This window comes from Neopsephotus bourkii, unplaced genomic scaffold (assembly GCF_033783945.1).
Source record: "Neopsephotus bourkii isolate Nb327-2 ecotype Australia unplaced genomic scaffold, CSIRO-AGI_Nbou_v1 NB_1624, whole genome shotgun sequence".
NCBI classification, from domain to species: Eukaryota; Metazoa; Chordata; class Aves; order Psittaciformes; family Psittacidae; genus Neopsephotus; species Neopsephotus bourkii.
The window spans coordinates 6,779,611-6,800,195 of record NW_026902099.1 but is presented as its reverse complement, the minus strand read 5'-3'; the positions used below and the strand labels follow the sequence as shown (position 1 = coordinate 6,800,195).

The 20,585-nt window shown below is 38.7% G+C and overlaps 1 protein-coding gene across 1 annotated transcript in view; it reads right to left on the bottom strand.

Moving 5' to 3' along the window:
• ATP6AP1 (ATPase H+ transporting accessory protein 1) overlaps positions 1-20,585 on the bottom strand; it is a 56,155-nt gene that overhangs the window by 21,113 nt on the left and 14,457 nt on the right. Inside the window, exons 4-6 of the mRNA XM_061372979.1 lie at positions 20,115-20,308; positions 18,986-19,029; positions 13,709-13,794 (exon numbers count right to left, since the gene is read on the bottom strand). Coding sequence (XP_061228963.1) covers positions 13,709-13,794; positions 18,986-19,029; positions 20,115-20,308 — 324 coding nt within the window. The remainder of the gene's footprint in view (positions 1-13,708; positions 13,795-18,985; positions 19,030-20,114; positions 20,309-20,585) is intronic.

Genomic DNA, 20,585 nt, shown 5'->3' with positions numbered 1-20,585 from the left:
CTCCGCCCAGCCTGTAGCTGTGCCTGAGATTGCTCCGACCCAGGTGTAGGACCTTGCACTTGTCATGGTTAAACTTCATGAGGTTGGCATCAGCCCACCTCACAAGCATGTCAAGGTCCCTCTGGATGGCATTCCTTCCCTCCAGCATATCAAACGAACCACACAGCTTGGTGTCACTGGCAAACTTACTGAGGGCGCACTCAATCCCACTGTCCACGTCAGCAACAAAGATGTTGAACAAGACCGGTCCCAACACCGATCCCTGAGGGACACCACTCGTTACTGGTCTCCAGCCGGACATTGGGCCATTGACCACAACTCTTTGTGTGCAGCCCTCCAGCCAGTTCTTTATCCACCAAGTGGTCCACACATCAAATTGATGTCTCTCCAGTTTACAGACAAGAATGTCGTGTGGGACAGTATCGAACACTTTACACAAGTCCAGGTAGTTGACAACAACTGCTCTACCCCTGTCCACCAATTCTGTAGCCCCATCATAGAAGACCACCATATTGGTCAGGCAGGATTTCCCCTTAGTGAAGCCATGCTGGCTGTCACCAAGCACCTTATTGTTTGTCATGTGCCTTAGCATGCCTTCCAGGAGAATCTGCTCCAAGATTTTGCCAGGCACAGAGGTGAGACTGACTGGTCTGTAATTCCCTGGGTCATCCATTTTTCCCTTCTTGAAAATGGGGGTTATATTTCCAGTGGTTAGGAACTTCACCTGACTGCCATGATTTTTCAAATATGATGGCCAGTGGCTTAACAACTTCATTCGCCAGCTCCTTCAGAACCCACGGATGGATTTCATCAGGACCCATGGACTAGTGCACGTTCAGATTTTTAAGATGGTCTCAAACCATTTCCTCTCCTACAGTGGGCCCAAGGTCTTCATTCTCACAGTCCCTGCGTCTAGGAAAGTTTGTAGGGTGGAATGTTTGTGACCCAGCTGTATCAGAATTCCCCAAACATTTCCAGTGGAGATGCCTAGTTTATCAGGGATTATCAGAAGCTTATGTGAATACACCATTATTTCTCATTCACCTATCTCATTCAAAGCGGTACATTATCACAACTCCTGGGTAGCTTTTTAAATTTGAAATTTCTGTTGTATTAAATCACCTGAAGTTTTATAACTTGCATATAATACAATTAAAAATACATATCTAAAGACTGCACACATCCCAAGTAATTGCACTTGCAGGTGTTTCCAGAACCACAATTCAATTTCTGTAATTGTTCTTTCTTTTCATATGAAATCTCTTCAATGCAAACTTCAATGTAAACCTATATTAAAGCTTTCAAGGGAAACAAAGCTGGCAAAAATGTGCATTGAGTAGATTCAGGGAAAGTTAGAAACCTCATTTAGAAAAATCCATTTCTGTACTTATGTAGAAGCTGCAGTAAGCTCTTAGATTGTGAGAGCTAAGCCCTTACATTTTTTACTCAGACATATTTTCTGTCAACATTAATGATTTTTTTCCTATGTAGAAACTTTAAACTGACCAGAATCCCCACTCTATGCAGAAAAAGCAAGCAGGTACATAATGTGCTTCTCTTCAGCGAAATACAAAATAGAAAATTTGATCTATGTTATAACCAAAGAGAGAAAAATTCTTTAAAATAAAGATAAAATAATTAAAAATCCATGGATAATCGAACTGTGGCAATACTTGGCATAAGTATGAACTTGAATACCTGTATTGCTCACATACTTATGTGCATTCACACATATACATATATACAGAAAGAGTCGAGTGAAAATACACTCAGAAATGGAGAATTTCTCATAGGTCTCATTCTTTTCCCTACTGACTGAATGATCCACGTGTAGATTTTAACAGATTTTTATACCAACTTTTCCAGCTAGCTTAAGGAAGAGCAGGGTTTGGCCCATAAAAAGATCTTGGTTTTATAAAATAAACCAGAATATGTATAAGCTGGAGTAGCAATAGAAGGAGCTGCTACACTTAATTCTCCACCTTAAATTTCACTGGTTTGAGCAACTCTGCCATAGGGATAAAAGAAGCTACAGATTTTACATCATTTTTAGACTGCTAAGGGGAATACCCACTCCAACTGGTTGTTTTGCTCACTTTCTTATGTCCATATGTGGAATCCAAGTGCCATGGGAGATGTGAAAAAGGATGAGGAGCCTCTGGTGCAATAAGAGGACACGGATATGTGGTGAGGGTTGGACTGAGGTTAGATCAAGGTCTGGCGAGTTACCTAACTGAAAATTGCAGACAAGGGACTAAAATGTGTTACTCACAGTGCCGGGAGAGTTGTCAGCACTGTTTGTCCCAGATGTTGGCTATTCACAGGGAAATAAAAAATCTGAAGATCCATAAAAGTCTCCTTCTCTCCACTTAATATTTTGATGCTTTTGCACTTTAGAAGACTAATCAGCAAAATGGAGCCTCTCCACCTTTTCTTTCCTAACTTGAAGAAAGAGGGGTGGACACAGCGATCATAGGACATGTTGCACTTCAAATTTTTACTGATACTTCAAAAAATAGATTTTTAACTTGAAGAAGTTGCACATCAGTCTTACATGTCCTCAAGTCTGTCTGTAATAAATTACAGTCTAAATACAAGTGTGTTTTTCAGATGGTCAGATACTCCCTGTAAAAATACTGTGATCAATGTGACACCACCATTCTTTGCTTTCAGCATCTCCATCTGTATGTGACAACTCTTTTGGAGGAAACAGAGGAAACAAGAACTTGCACTGCAGGAACTTGTGAAGGGAGCCTGGCTCTGTCTTTCTAGTTTTGCTGAATCAAAAGGCAACGGCCAATAATTCTAGCAAACTAGATCTCTTTGACAGGGAAGTTAAAACAAGGGATTTTTTGTTTGGTTTTGTTTGGGTTTTGGTTTGGGTTTTTTTTTTTTTCCCATAGGAAATCAATAAAAAGACTCTTAAGCTCTTTTCTGCTTTCTTGCACTCAGTCTCAACTTATTTTTTCTGATAGTAGTGTACATATGCTAGAAGGTATATGCATAAATGACATCCACATCACAAAGTTTAGACAAAGCTAATCTTAGAAATGACATCCATGCTTTTTAAAAGATCACCATGCTTTATTTTCTCTTGATAAACCCTGCTTCCTCTTCCAAGTTTTTCTCAAAATAGACATATTCCCACCAAAGCCTAGTTGACCCTTCCAGTTAACACATCTCAGCCAATGTTATCAGTCTCAGTTTCATAATTTCCTTCATCTCCTACCGGGTTCTAGTCCATCAGATAAACCAAAATGAGACCAAAGCATGCAACCTTTACCAGCAGTTAGGTGTAACTGCCACCTCAGAGGCTGGTAGTTACTGACCTGTCATGATGCTTTGAAATTCTGGAAAACTGAACTTTATAACGTGAGGGGTATTAGAAAACAAATACCAACTTCCTTCCAGCACTCCTGTGGGATTGCTTTAGCAGCTTGATGCCTATTGCTGTTCCTACCCCATAGCTAAGCTTCAGTGAAAGGTAATAGCAAGCCTAGCTGAGGATTTGATTCAACCCAAGCAGTTGCTCCTGCTGGCAGTTTGTATCCTGAGAAAAGCCATGAGCAGTAGCAAAGAATATTGTTAGGGAAGAAATGTACTGAAGAGGAGGAAGGAACTCTCAACAGTGAGGAGGCAAAGTGGGATTCAATACCCACCTTGCAATAGTTCTGCACAGTGTAAGGCAAGAAACCCTTCTTACTCTGCTTGAGGATTTTGCAAGTGATTTGGCTGAAAGCCCCAGCGGCAGAGATATCTAGCTGTTAGACTACTTGGGTCTTAGCTTTCATACTGTAGTGCACTAAAATGTAGAATGGTATTTTTTCTGATTCATTAAATATCTGTGAAGTCACTCAACCACTTGTGCTGAAACAGGAATCCCATCACAGAACATCTGCAGTGTTTCAATGAAATTGTAAACACTGAGGTTTTAGTAAAATAGAAAAGGACAGAACAAGAACAATATATGTCATGTTATATCAAATTTCGTATCAAGAACCACTTTAAGTACAGCTTTTACAGCAATGCTTCCATTAACGAATTAAATAAGAGCTCCATGGCATTCTGTCAGGAAAATTATGAGTATCTTGACATTTTTATTGGTTTTTTGCCTACCGGTGACACTAAGGAAATGTATCACACAACAACCCAAAACCAGAGATTCCCATGTAAGGCTGGAGTGAACTGGAAGGTGACAGTATGAGATGAAAAGAAACAAAGACTTTTCAACTTCACACTGGGCAAATTTGCCTTATCTCTTACAGCATCCCAGCTAACAGCCTAGGGATCCACTGGCGAGTCCCACCATTGCCTCTGGGTTTGCTGTAGTGTGACTGGTGCTAACACAGGTGACTGCACAGGGGTCTGACTGTACAGGGTTATTTCCTCAGATGTTAGCAGCAAAAGTTCCTGTAATCAGTCAATTTTCTAATTAGCTTTCTAAAAAGAAATATATTAGCTGACTAAGATCTGATCCAATTTAAAGCTGTCAGCTACAAGGGATGGGGTAATACAGTCCTCAGAAAGAAATAAGATCTGCCTTTCAATAGACAAACACTGCCGTAACAGTCTGAGAACTTTTTATTAACACGCTGGACTAGTACTTAGCGTTGTCTGCTAAAGCTGTAATGTGTAAACTTTGTGAATAGAGGCTTGCATGTAATTTCAGGTTCACATTTTTATGTAAAAGCCTGTAGGATTTAGTAAAAGTAGCTTTTTAGATTATTTCAATAGAACTATCCATTGCTAAAGCAAGCATATATTTATTTCTCTGTTAATCTCATAAATATGCTTGAAAAAATATGCTTGCAAAGTAATAAATAAATAAATAAATAAACAAATATGTTTGGGAAAAAAATGATCATCCTCTACCTAATTTTAGAGACATGCATGCTGTACTTATGAGTTTAATGGCTGCATATGCACAATGGCTGTGTATGAATAATGATGAACCCTCTTTTCAGTTTCAAATGGCAGAAAATCATTAGCTGATGGCTTTGAACAGAGTCTAATACTTCAGGGATAACAGGCAGGGTAAGAGTTATAAAGCAGAGAAAAACATAACCACTATGTGTGAAATATCGCAGATCTAGAACTGTCAAATGTCTTCCTACCACAAAACACTGAATTTTTAAAATTGAAAATTCTGTGGCACCACATGAAGTGAATGAATTCTTATCAAAAACGAAAAGAAATATAGAATATGATATGCCAGTTGAAACTAAATTGAAATAATCCAGGTTTCTTCTCACTAGTTTTAACTGTGTTACAGATGGGATGCACTAAAACTTAGGGTTTTTTTATTCTGCCACCAGATCACAAACACTTCCAGGGTCAGGGATCTGCATTTTACCAATTATTGGCAAACTCTTATGCCATGTTTTGGCAAAATGTGCATTTGTTCCTCTAACAGCTACCTCTTTAGCACAGACAACAGAGGCTGCAATAGAAATGTAACGGTGCAGGATATAAATGCTTTTGCCAGCACACAGGGCATCCCTGTGGTTGCACCAGCTGGTTCTTTTACCAGATTTATTCATTTAATTTCCTACAAAGGGAAGAAACACAAGAAGTACTGCAGGTAGATGTTTAGGGCAAAGCTGTTCTGACCCCATGCAGGAGCTATCTAGCTGCACAGCACCAAGCTGATGGCTCTTCAGCCCTGGGAACATGTGGGGAGGAGAGACCCTGAGATCCTCTGGGTGGATGGGATCGTTCCCCATTTCTAACCCTTAACTTTCCCAAACCAGGAATGCATATCCGCCTCTTAAAAAAAACCATGTCCATGGGCTTTGGTGTCTGGAGAAGGTGCTGAAGATACAAGTCTCTGTGTTCACCAGTACCAATGAATGGAGAAAGGATTCAGAGTTCCCTGACATGACTTGAATATCCTTAATCACAAGGATAGGATCTTGAGAATCTAACCTGTTTCACTGCACTGAAAGCAGGGAAAACATCAGGCTTAGGATGCTGCCTACCTGATTTCCAGCTGACACAGCCACTTTTTGCTATGGGCTTCCTGGTTGCCAGCAGAACAATGATTTACATGCAGCAGATGTTTGTTTGATGTGGCAATTATTTTCATTTTCAAAAGTGGTAATTCTACAACAACCTGTAGGTGAGCATGATGAGGAAAGTCCGCAGGCTTTCTTTATTAGAGCTTTGTTTAGTCTGTTGGCTGCCTTTTCTGGCTCATATCCCTTAGTTAAATAAGTTACATATTACCTTTCACATTCCTGTCCCAGAGAAATGCTATGTCAATATCCCAACCCTCCACTGCCAAGACACAAGACCAGCTAAATTGTGAGACTAAAGGTCCACCTAGCTCATTGCCAGTGCTACTGATAGTAAGTGGCACATAAAAATAAGAAAAGGGTAAAAACAAATAGTACTTGTCCCAGGATACCCTCCTTGATTTCTGTAATGTTTGGGTTAGAATCCTTCAGAGCTGAAGGCTGCATTCAAATGAACACATGTAATAGGACCTTATTTTAACTCTTCCTTCCTATCTTTCTTGCATCAGTTCACCAAATCACTGAAATCTGTGTACTTTCATCACCTTAAAATAGTTTATTTTGTTTCTGTAAAGGAATTTGGTGCTCCTGCATTCCTGCACCCTGACCTGTGAGTGGAGGTAATCATGATTACTTGCCAGAGACAGTATAATTATCTGTAATTATTTCCTGTTTAGTCCATCCATGTAATTGGTGCTTTTATTTAGTATTTGCCTCTTGAAATATCACATTTTCTAGCTAAAATACTTTAATCTCCTAGCTCTACTGTATCCCTTTGGAAATGGGTGGTCAGAATCGCACACACTATTCCACTGGCAGACGTGCATTGATGAAGGGCATAGTGAACTAATTGATGCTTGCTGCTTTGCCCTTTTCCTTTTCAACATGCTTGGTAATGCCATGCTTGAAATTCATCCCACTGCTGACTGATGGGATGTTCCAAGAGATCTACCCACATTCACACCGTAATCCCTCTTCTGTGAAATAGCAGCCACTCATCACAGTGTAATATGCATATTTAAGGTTTTCCTTATGCGTGTGACTTTCCTTCACACTGGATTTCATTTGTCATTTTATCACCCAGTAAGACAGTGCTATGAGTAGTTTCTCCAACTTGTCAGTACATCAGGAAACTTTGGCACCTTTGGGTTTCGGCCCCCTTTTCATACTAACAACATCTCTGTTGAACAGCACAGGCATCACCATCAGTTCTCACGGAATCCCACTGGTAATTACTGCCCACTGCAACCATCAATTCCTTATTTTTATCCTATATTTCCTACCTTTATCTTTTTATTTTTGTGCTAGAATTATTTCAGTTTTGTACCTTTTTTACTGTAGCAACATGATCACTTTTACCTACATATTTTAAATGTCTCAGAGAACATCAAATCATATTTTCTTCATACATCCACATATTTACTAGCTTAGTTTCAACCATTCTTTTAAGTACAGAAGGCAGGATTCCTGGTTGTATTTCTCCAGAGAGATGGATCCTCTTTTCAAACTCCATGTCACACTTGACACTTCCTGCTCCTCCGGGATTAAGACTGAAATAATTTGTAATTTATATATATAGATATATATTATATAAACCATAATTTATAAGTAAGTTGCACATTATAAAACATGACAATATTTTGGCAGTTTCTTATTTTAGTTAAAATTTAGGTGAAAATTATTTGACCTTGGTGACACGATGCTATTCATTTTATTGATTTATTCTGAAATCTCTTCTACTACCACTGAAATCTCTTCTACTACCAGCAAATGTTTTTGAGGCTTGGTGATTTCTGTAGAAGTCTTTAAACTGAGAACTTCTTTACATTCCACCATTGAGTTGATCAACACAAATTCAACTTTGTTTTGTCACTCATTTTTCTGACTTCCTCTGTTTTGTTAGATCAAATGCTCTCTGAAACATTTCTTGTCTAATGTGGTTTTATTAATACTTTTTATGGCTTTTGAAAATTATTCTTTTTAATATCATTAAGTCTGCCATCAAGAATTTCTATTCTTTTTAATTTTCTGTATGCACACAGGACTTTGCTTTTTGAAGCGTGACTTTATTACTTTTAATAGCCTCACCTCTTTCACTCTGTTGTTTAATTATGCCACAGTTTGGGATGTTTCCATGTGGGGAGGAGGGTGAGGGGAAAGAAGCTGTCTTTCAAAAATGCTTTCTGACATATAGTTTGAGCTTTTAATATGTTGTGTTTAAACAGTTTGCATTCCATCTACAGACACTGTCAGTCAACATAATTAGTGAAGCCTATCAAGCAGTTCACCAAATCACAGATACATGGATCATTTCTATTAGGTTAAAGTCTTATTACTTGGATGCTATGTTCAGGCTCAGTCTTCAAAGAATGGGACTCTAGAATTCCCAGAATACTCGCCTTTGTCCCCCATAACTCAAATTTTCTTTAAATACAACAGCAGTTCTCTTTAGATCTGTTCTGTCACCCTGATAAATCTTTTACCTTAGCATTTTCCTTCCAGAAAGTTTTCAACACACCTACCAACATGCCGTATCAGTATGCTTCAGTTACACATTCATTTATTCTATCCTATTTTAGCCTTATACCTTAATTGTGTTCTGAATTATATTTATGACCTCTGATTATATATGACTGCATTTTTAAGAGTTTTCGTTGGCATCTTTATGCCTGCATTGTATCAGTTTCTGAGTTTTTTCCTAAGACAGAATACATCCTCACCTGCGCTCTCCACCATCCCTCTCCCACCCCAGGTTTCCTGGTCCCTAGTTTCAAATACAAAATAAATAGAACTTTTGAATTTGGTGCATATGGAACACGTGCACAGGCTTCATTATGCCTTAAAAAGTGAGTTAACATCTGAAAATAAAAAAAAAATATTCTGATCAGATAAGAATAACCGTTCCACGCTGCCCTTCATTTCCCAGAGAAGTCAATAAGCTTATATATATATATATATATATATATATAAATATAAAAATAAAATGAAAGCTAAAGTTGCAGAAATGCTTAAAGTGAATCTTAATGCCCTAGTGCAAAGTCTGGGGTTAAAGGTAAATCACTAATTTTCACTTATTTCCATCAATTTCCCACTAATACACAGAATGAATCATACACAATTGCTAACAAGCATTTCTCACATGCTTAGCACTCAATTTTCAAGCTAATTTGTCTAAATGTTAGCTCATTTTTCTTATGCTAGACTGCCTTAAGCAGTCCTTTTCTAACTATTAAGAAGATTGTCTTTTTTCTTTTTCCTTTTTTTTGTTAGTAAAATCCACACCTAAGTGCATACTTTTCATCTACAAGTTGAAGTTTTGGTTTTTTTTTTTATTATAATAGAATTCTTTAAGTGGGGAGAGGTAGAGGATTAGGAATTCCTTTGGTTTCTTCTTTTAGGTTGGAAGCACTGATGCTTTATTATACTAAGTCAAACTGTAATTGCTCCTTCAAATGTAAAAAATGCAAGAATAAATGGATAAGGAAATTCCTATATCCTACAATGCATGAGGATATTAACCTTACAATCCCAACTCCTGCAAATGGCATTATAAGCATTTTTCTAACATTCCACTCATGAGGAAAGTTCCGATCATATGATGTTTGAGTATATGAAATGGTTAAAAGCATTCCATTAATCAGAAGCCTTCATTAATCAGAAGCTGGAAGTTAATGGGGTGGATGCTACAGAGTTTAGTCTCCTCAGAGAGGTGAACTGAATAGTCGACAAGAGAGGAGCTGGATCTCAGTGGAAGATGCAGCACTGCGAAATGTAGAAGCTGGAAACTAGGAAAATTCAACCACCAGCACTTGTAAAAGAAGATTAAAACTTTTCATACTCTTTCAGCTGGGTTTCACATAAATAGCACATTTGAGATACCTTCAAGAGATACTTTTTAAGGGTCAAATGAAACCACTTGTGCTGTAGATGCCCATGGTACTTATGGCTGAATAAAGCTACTGTAACTTACATTGCCTGGCTCTGAGTGGGACCAAAGATTCAACACACTTAAATGCTAGCCAGAACAGACAGCTTGTAGAATGAAGCAGTCAAAAGCCCACAGTAGCTGAAGCTGTCTGAAGGTGTGGAGGCAGTAATGAAGGTTTAAATAGCACTTCACAATACATATGTACAAAGTGTAGCCAGCAAAAAGATTATCAGCTGGGAAGTGGCTATAAATCTCCTTTTGGCAATATGTGGTTCCTCAGCATTGAATATAACTGGGAAGAGATAACAACTATAAAGCTGTCTTGCAGAAGTTTCAGAAGCAAGCTTGTAAAAACATGGCATGGACTAGAGTTTCATCCCACAGCAGTCCCCTACAAAGTAGATCAGAAGGATCATACCCTAAAAAGCCTTTGACTGGAAAAAGAACCCTGATTGTTGACTTCAGATGTAGCCATTTACACTTCAGTTGCCCAGAATGAGGTGGTACAAATCATCCTCTCAGTGTCAAAGCAACTCAGCCAGACCTTTAAGGCTAAGCATTTTAGAACAAGAGCAGAAAGATGTGGCAACTGCCTTGCTGGAGGAAAGCAGATCCTTTATTAACATGATGGGATATCTAGAGGAATCATCATCTGGTTAGTGAAACTATCTCATCTAGGTCACCAAAAAGCCTATGTTTCAGGGTCTTAATTCTATCTTCCAGCTTCAAATGCTGAAACTGGAACAGAACAAGCACCAGCCTGAATAAATCTCTGTCACGCACTGGACTAATTAACTGATAACTGTGATAGCCCAAAGGGATCAATGACTGCACTGCCTAAACTAAACAGCTCTTTCTCATCGGGTCCTAAAAGAGATTCAATCATATGGGAGTTTTCCTTTCTGTCTCATAAATTCATTTCTTGTGAAGCCACTACCAGTCTGGAATCTTTTCCAGTATATCTCACATTTATTTTTCTCTGCTTGAGGTAATGGAAGAATGAATGAATATAAAAAGACAATGCTACAAAGCCGTAAACTGCCCAACAGCAAAGAGGTAGTGTTATCAGGAGAGAAGTATCTCATAGTCCCACTTGCTGGCAGCTTCATTGCATAAAATTCATTCACCTGATCAGAAGGAGCTGTTCATTCTTTTTTTTAAGTGCTATGCTTAAAAATCATTTTTTTCACCAATGAGAAAAGCCAACTTAGTAAGTGCAAACCTTTCACACTGAATAATTGCTATCAATTTTTAAATGTACTAAGTAATCACAGAATGGTAGAAAGTTTGGGTTGGAAGGGACCTGAAAGATTATCTGGTTCCAAACCCTCTGCCATGGGCAGGGACACCTTCCACTAGACCAGGTTGCTTAAAACCCCACCCAACCTGGCCTTGAACACTTCCAGGGATGGGGAAGCCACAACTTCTCTGGGCAACCTGTGCCAGGGCCTCACCACCCTCATAGTGAAGAATTTTTTCTAATAATAATATCTAATCTAAACCTCCCCTCTTTCCGTTTAAAGCCATTCCCTCTTGTCCTATCCCTACATCCCCTTGCAAAAAAGTCCTTCTCCGGATTTCTTGTAGGCCCCCTTTAGGACTGGAAGGCTGATTTAAGGTCTCCCCAGAGTCTCCACCAGGTTGAATAATCCCAGCTCTCTCAGCCTGTCTTCACAGGAGGGATGCTCCAGCCCTCCAATCATCTTTCCCATATGATCCCAGTCTTTTACTTCTCATGTATAGTGATCTCGGTTATCACTGGGGAGTAACTCTGTAACTTCTAGATCATGACACATAGTTTTTATAGTTTAAACAAAAGGAGTTAGTCCTTTATCTGAAGATTATGAAACAGTTCACATCTTCCCCAATTCAAGCACAAAGTTATGCAACAGATACTAAGAAGAGGTTACATGCAAATGTACAGACCAATGAACCCTCAAAAGTACTTTTTGCTTTGCCTTTTCTAGCTCTGTACAGAAGCTGATAACCTTGAATGCACTGAAATAACTTAAAAGTTTTGGGGGGGGTGAGAAAATATGCTTCAAATGGGTTGATATAGCATTGAATTTACAAAATTAAGAAAAGTTTTAATTGCTTTTTTTTAATGCAGAACATCTTAAAATACATTGCTTTAATTATTTAAAAGTGCTCTAGTTGCTCAAACTCAGTCACTTTAATTTAGAAAGCCTGTTGAAATATGCATAGATGTAAAATTCAACAAACTTTAAAAACTGCTCAGAAAATTCCTTCTCATAACACCAATTCTTTCATTAATTAAAAATATTTTTCATTCCAATTGTTGTAAATGCAATTTTCAGCTAAGTGTGCCTTTGATTTCAAAGAGTAAAGGTCCACAATAACTAATTTTTAGTTTTACTTTGGATCTCTGTTAAAAAAATTTACAAAAAAGGCAGATCAAAAACCCTGAACTCAATTCTCCACTTTACCACAAGAACATGCAGCATAGAGAATGTCAATGTGAGCTTGCTTCCTCATGCTTTGTATTCTAAGTCTGGTCTTCAAAACCCAGTCTCTGGAAATGAATTTCACAGGGTGGATTACTGAAGAAAGTTCCTGGTTTTCCTCAGTAGAACTAGCCTTTTTCCTAGAGTCTGAAGGGACTATTCTGATCATCTTGTTGGTCAGCCAGATGTTCAAAACCCTACCTCCCTGCAAAACCCCAGATTATTTCTAGTTGAACACAGAATGCCTCTGGGGGATTCATCCACTTTTGGCTTAAAGAACATGTATGAAGTGCAGTCAAGTTGCCTCTTATTCTTCTTTTGGATAAGCTAAAGGGACTTCACCATCACACCCATTTAAAACAGGTTTTCTAGATTTTGTTCTTGTTTTAAGAACAGATGTGAATTTTTCAGTGTTGTCTCCTGAAAACCCTGCAGCTTTCAAGATCCTGTCTGCACTGACCACACTAGATCTAGATAACCCCACTAATGGCTTTCCTGTTGCCTAAACCAAGGAATTATATCTTTTGTATTCTCAATTACTTTATCTTGAGTTTGAATTAAAATTCTAATTAAACTAAGCATCATATCAGGAGCTCATATGTGTTACCACTGGAACAGATATGTTTCTTTCAAGGTTGATGATGCATACAGCCCATCCTTCATAAACCTCTTAGTGGAAAATCTATTCTGTTTTTCTCAAAGCATGACAAACTTCCATTTAATCACATTAAAATTAAAATATGAATATTTCTTGAGTACAACCCGTGTGTCATACAAACCAGATAACTGCATAAATAACTATTCTGCAATGCTACTTACTGCTAACATAATACGATGTGATCTATAAATGGTGTTCTGGCTATCAGGAAGGGTGGAAACTTTAATTCCAGTTGTAAGTACCAAGTACTGACTAAAAGGAATGAAAAACCTAATTTAAAAATTTACACGTTAGTAGCCTTCAGTTAACTAACACTTTGTCTTTACTGACCAGCCACGCTAGGATGCTCGATAAGGTTTCACGTAGAACTTGCTATAAAACCTTTAGAGTCGGTTGGAAAAAAAAAAAAGTATCCAAAATTACAGTCCTTAAAAATAAGAAGTTTATGGTCTCCTAGAACAGGAAAACTTCAGTAGTTATGTAATACAGCTATCATACATGAAAATCCATTTCTGGTCAAAACCTCGTATAATACAGATTGCTTGCTTGTGTAATCTTGAAAATCATCTACAGCATTTCTCTCTAAACATTAAGTTGTTAGTTGCCAAAAATCTGACAGCTCTAGGCACTGAAGATTACTCACCCTTGAAGGTCTCACTGCAGTATAAATTACTGAAAAATTAATCCCTCGTTCCTGCAAATCCATGGTCAGTCTTCCAATTATTTTGTCTATAAATAGAAACACATATAATTTAACAAACTCTGCAAGATGAGAAAGCTGAAATTGTACAGTAGCTGGAAAATTAATGAGTTAGATGTTTAAGCTTATTTAGTTTATTTAAGCAATTTAGGTGCTCATACCATTTATATGTCACTAGGTACAAATGGGGTAAGACATGTTCAGTGTCTTGAAAAATGCACAATTTCAGTGAGACAATATAAGCAATTAAATTACAACAGTTCAGAAAAAAAGGGTGATTTTGAAACTGAAAATTAAATGCCACAGAAACAATACCTGAAAGGTTGAACTTTGGGCAAATAAAAGCAAGAGCAGAAGAAATCACTTAAGAGATGAGAGCGGGATGCATATACTGTCAGTAGAGTTAATAAATAAATAATAAAGCTTAAATAGCATTATTCTGTGATTTACAAAGTACACAGAACCGATCACTGAGAAACAATACCCCCAATGCAGTGCTTAGCTTGGGACATGATCTGCATAATATTGGCAGCAATATTGCTTTTTGCTTCAGTGGATTTAGAGCCTGATTCTGCACCCTCAACAGGATATGGAAAATTTTGTTATTGACTACACTGGGGGCCAAAAGAGAAATATGGTGGGATATTTCTAAAAAACAGGAGGGAAAAGTCAAGGAAGAGAGGACCTTGCAAAAAGGTCCAAAGACACCTCTACTGAAGATCCTCCTTCAGTTCTGAAACCACAGGGAGTTGTGCCAAATACTTACACCTGACAAATGTTTTCAAGCTGTATGCAGGAATATTAGCATCTGCTTATGATAAGGATCATAACATCTGTGAATCAAGAACCATTATTAGTGTTGTTATTGAGATTGCTAGAGAAATAAGAATGCGGGCTCACATTTACTGTTTCACTGCCTTCCCACTTCTCATCCGTGTGCCAGTGTGGTGAATGGATATATTACAGCCTGGACATACGGGCTTCTCAAATTCCGAGGTTATACTTTACAGAAATTGTATTTCATTTTCATGCACTGGAAGTAGAGCTTATATTATTATCCTTTTTAGCCTCTTCTATTTACAGCAATTATGATCTGTTGGCTGAGTAAAATGTTTAGCTTTTGTAAAAATGCAAGCATTGGTTTTTCTGCAGGGTTTTAATCAAACTGATTTCCTCATATAAGTCAAGAATCGTAGCTAAGTAAATCTTCCTTTTAAAAAATTATTGCTAAAAGGATCTACTCTAAGAAATGGACTTACTCAGAAAAACAACTGCTTATGTGCTCCTAGTGTAATTGTATAGGGTGTGGAGGCATTACATAAGGTAGGATTTGCATTCTACATGCACAGGATGCAGCTCACTGGAAATTCTCACCAGCCTCAGCTAAAATTTGCAGCAGAAAAAATAATACATAGGAAAATACATGGATTGTCTCTAGATTTTCTTCTGTTAAAGCAACCGATTACTTTCTGAAATAACATGTTATTTGCATGTCACTTTAGTAAGGAGCTATGCATAACTACAGTTACCAGTAACATGTATAACTCTTGCATTTGGGAAGATTCTAGAGGCAATTCCTTCATTAAGAAAAGCTGCTGTGAACACCCTCATGACAACAGATTTGATATAGATTTTTGTTTGCCTGTGTTCAAAATTCTACCTTGCTTCTGACTGTCTTCAAATTTTCCAAGGAAAAGGGCCCAGATGGTCCACCATGTTTTAAAGCACCTGAATTACATGGTTAGCCATCCCAGGCTCTTTGAGGGAACAAGAGGTATCTCGCGGTGGTGATATTGATGTTAGAGTGGTTCTACTTAGGTGTAATTTTAGATAGCATAGATCAAGAAAACACTACATACATCTATGAACGTAAAACAGTTTGTCTAGGGTAACACCCTATAGTCAGCAAAACTGCCTGAATTTACACCCTGGTGGAAGAAGTAAACCCTTTTAATTCATTGAAGACACACATCCCTTGAATTTCACCAGGGAGTGTGGTATTAGTGCTACTGTTAATTTCTAATCTACTTTAATTTCTTTGTGTGAACATGGATAGAAGGGATGGAAGAAATTAACTGAGAAGAAATGCTCTGGAAGAAGAAAGGTGACAAAGAAAGTACAAACTACAAACAGGACAGAAAGAACAGAAAAGAATAATATGAGAGGGGGTAAAATGAGAGAGAAGAGAAAGAGTTGAAAGCACTGAGAATCGGAGTGGAAAAAGGAATACATGCAATAGTAATTAAAGCACTTCATCTTAAGCAGATGGAGTCAGAGGCAGCTTTTCCATCAATTTTGAAGTATGTTGGATCCAGCAGGTAAGACTAACATGACAGAATGCAACCTTCTAAGCAAAGATACATTTAGGAAAACTGTCACAAACTGAGTAGCTATGTCAAACGCTACCTCGTGCAAAAGAAGAAAAAAAGAATACTGAAAGGAAGCATGCAGAAAACCATAAGCCTGAATCCCTTAACACTTGAGCAGATTTTTCTGAATTCCAGTTTGAATTTTGTAATGAGCCTCATTTTAACAACATGCAAAAACCTCTGCTTACTCCAGCTTCTAGATATCTCAGAGCAGTACATTTCCCATGGGAAGAATCTGAGCCCATTTGTTCCGTCTTACAGAGCTTCCTCTCTGCAGTGAGTAAAACAGCAGGAGAGATTTCTCTGACATTTTATTACATCATATTTTAAAACCCTCTACAGCAGAAAGGAAAGAAGTTGCTGTGACAAACATAAGAGGCTTTGTGAACTTCTGGGCAGCCTAATACAGGTCTGCAGTGTTCTTCTATTGGTTTATTGTTGATACTGACAAAAAACCCCAACAACTACACTCTACACTTATAGCTTAACAATTCTCTTACTATAGAATCATAGAATAGTGTGTGTTGGAAGGGACCTTCAAAGCTCATTTAGTCCAGCCCTCCCTGAAATAAGCAGGGACATCTTCAAATACATGAGGTTGCCAGAACCACATCCAGTCTGGCCTTGAATGTCTCCAGGGACAGTGCATCCACCACCTCTCTGGGCAACCTGTGCTAGTGTTTTACCACCCTTATGGTAAAAAGTTTCTTCTACACATCCAGCTTGAATCTCCCATCTTTTAGTTTAAAACCATCACCCCTTGTCCTATTACAACAGGCGCTTCTAAAAAGTCTCTCCCCATGTCTCACAGGCCCCTTTTAAGAACTGAAAGACTGCAATAAGGTCTCCCTGGAGTCTTCTCTGCTCCAGGCTGAGCAACCCCAAATCTCTCAGCCTTTTCTCATAGGAGAGATGTTCCATTCCTGTGATCATTTTTGCGGCCCTTCTCTGGACCCTCTCAAACAGGCCCATGTCTTTCCTGTACTGAGGACTCCAGAGTTGGATGCAGGACTCCAGGTGGAGTCTCACAAGAGCAGAATAGAGGGGCAGAATCACCTCCCTTGACCTGCTGGTCACGGTCCTTTGGATGCAGCCCAAGATTGTCCTGGGCTGCGAGTTCACACTGCTGGCTCATGTCTGACCTTTCATCCTCCAATACCCCCAAGTCCATCTCTTCAGGGGTACTCTCAACCCCCTAATACCCCCTGTATTGATGCTGAGATGTTGCCCCAACCCAGGTACAGGACCTGGCACTTGGACTTGTTGAACCTTGTGAGAATGAGGTTCGTGTGAGAAAGTATGTGAAAATAGTATTTTTTGTTGCTTACACAGGTAGGATCTAACAGCAGTCCCTCTGCAACAAATGCCAATTAATTCTCAACCTTGCAAGCAGTTTTGACCTTGAAGGGTCTCCTGACAGCAATATTCAGCAAATGAAAGCTTCCTGCTGATTTCCAGTTTTTATTCAGCAAGTGAGTGGCCACTTTGGCAAATAAATCAGAAAGTGAGGATTCAGACCACACTCCCACTTTTCTAGAGCACAGCTGAGATGCAGAATACTAAGTGCAGATTTTGCACTTGGCCACACAAAGCAGCACATGGCCATACAAAGCAGCACATCTTCCCTCATCCACACACCTTTTTCCTTATAACAGCCAGATGACACTAACTAGAAAGCTGGTATAGCCTGTTCCTCCATCATCCCACAGGTCTCCCATTAACTTTGATGTTCCAAAACAAAGTGGCCTGAGGCAGGGTTTGGGAAACTTTTTCTTGAGTTTGTGCAGTTGATGAAATAAATGTCCCATAAAGAAAAGGCTAATGTTTAGGCAAGGCCAGCATTAAGCTAAGACTTTTCATATTTAATATGCTTGGGGACAAGAAAAGAGAACTAAACAACTCCTCTGCAAATCAAGGCTGTAAATTCAGCTGCTTGAGTACAAAAACCACACTCACTTTGGAGCAGTGCAAAAACAAAGAGGAAAGGACACACCGCTGATTCCAGTACTAAGGTATTTTCCCCTGATTTTCAAATTTACACCCCCAGCTTTAGGCAGAAACAGTCATAGGCACTAAGGACTCTACTTAATTATTAGCCCACTACACTATGCTACGCTACACTACATTACACTACACTACAATATACTACACGCTCCTGAAGATACCACTACAATGATTTCCAGACTTTATAACTTGATCTCTAATTTAAAGTAGTAAGCGAAAGAACTGCAGAATCAAAACAGATGCCTCTCAGTGCCTTTTGGGTGTATAGTACCTCTTTTTCATCCTGATGGTAGGTAAGAGAAGTATTATAGTGTTATATTGAGAGATTGAACTTTAACAAGCAGTCTTTGGCAAAAACAATAGAAGACTAAACCCAAAGGCTGTGAAGGGCAACAGTATAGTTTTCCAAAGATTAGAAAAACATTTTCTGTTCATTCACACACCCTCTGTTGAGACTAAGACCTTCAAACTGTTGAATGAGCCTGATACCTCCAGCTGCCGGTACACCAGCTGAGATGCAAGCTCAAGTTGCATGGAGACATAGGGCCTGTACTCTGAACAAGGAGGATCTCAGAGCATGAGCAAAGGCCCGTGCCTGAAGCAGAGATGAATTATCATCACATTTCAGGTCACAGAGCCATATCCCTTTGTGGGGATTTTGAATCAGATGCTCAGTACGTCAACACTATGATAATTGACTGCTTGTAAGTACTATAGATAGGGGAAGAACAAACCTTTAAATAGTAGTATTACAGCAAAACCCAGAAACTAGAGAATACAATCTGCTCAAATGAAAACACACACTTAAATGATGAAATGTGAGTTACATCTTGATTATACTGCTTACCGTTTTCAGCAACTGCTTCCAGGGTGGAAATCTCATTTAAACCACTACAAAAAGAGCGAGAGAAAAATAATTAAAAATCTTTTCTAGGCAAGCACAATGTGAACCAGAAATGCACAAGAACACTGACAGGGAAACAGATTACTGTCAGTATCAGTCACTTCATCACTTTCTCATGTCCTCCCCATGACCCTTTTCTTCTGCAAAGCTGTTAGTAGTATAAGGACCACACCTTCAGCTGGTTCTTCAAAACCCTCGAACTTCCTTAGTTGCAGAGAAGTGAGACTGCTGATGGTATTTTGACCAGTCTCTGCACAGGTTGTTTCTTCATTTGGTGTTGGCCCATTGTCTAACATTTGTACATGAGCTCCTTAAAATGGGGGTCATGTCTTTTTCTGTGTAGTGATGTGATAGCTATGGTTGCACTTCATTAGGACACATTGGTACATGCACCCTTCATTAGGACACATTGGTACATGCACCCTATACTAACATGTACAAATGCCCGAGTAACAGACTAGGAAGAACAAAGTATAGGAGAAGCTGAGCAGAGGAAATGGATACACCCAAGCCTTATATTTCCTAAATATACATTCCCTGAAGGAACCATTTCTCTCTCCAGCTCTGTCAGATCGCAGTTGTCACAGGCCTGGAAACATGAAGAATTATAGCCCTCTTTTTCCTTCTAGAGTGATGAAAAACAGTCTCGTTATTCATATTAACTTTAGGTTTGTCTGTATGTTTATCTGCTTGTTTATTTATCCTGCCAGGTTTTTTGATGCCTAGGAATGCCTTCTAGTAATTAATTCTGCAGGTTAATCATGTATTGTATAAAATAATTCAACCTTTCTGCCAGAAGTGTGTTGCTATTTAGTTTTATTAGCTGTCCCTTTGTTCTCATATAATGAGGCAGACAAAATGGAACGCTTGACTGACTTTCTCAACATAATTCATCTATTACACCTGCTAAGCTCATCAGGGAACTCTAAAAAGCACCAAATTCACCCTTGCAAGAAAAATAACTTTGCTAACCCTATGAACTTCCACTTTGTTTTTTAAATTTCCTGGATTTTCAAAAACTTTAAAAATTGTGCACACACACGGGTCAGTTTTGTTTGTGACAACCTCCTACCTGACAAGTGGCTGTAGCTGAATCACCAGTAAGCTTGGTTTAGGTGTATTCACTTCCAGATGAGAGACACTGAGATTAGTTATGTTTGTTAAGTTCCAATCTTCTGACTCCTGAAGAGAGCTCAGGAGGTTCCTGGTAGCCTCACTATCAACAGCTGGCAAAACTAAAGATGAAGGAGAAGACTGAAGAATTTCCTGTAATAAATTTGTAAACAGTTATTTAGTTGCTTAATAATTAAACACAAACCTTGTTTTTTAATGTGTCCTTACTGTGAAATTCAAGGTGAGGAACCATCATGGTAAACAGTATGTTAATTCTCACCAGCCTGATACAGCCTGCGGGCTGCTCCTGAAAAGGGGCAGTGAGGTGACACTTGTGCCATTCTTATTCCTGCAACTTTTTGGGGAAAGCTTAAGATACCCAGGGACATCAGACTCTTACTGTTATTTGCACAAGTGTGGTGGAAGAGGA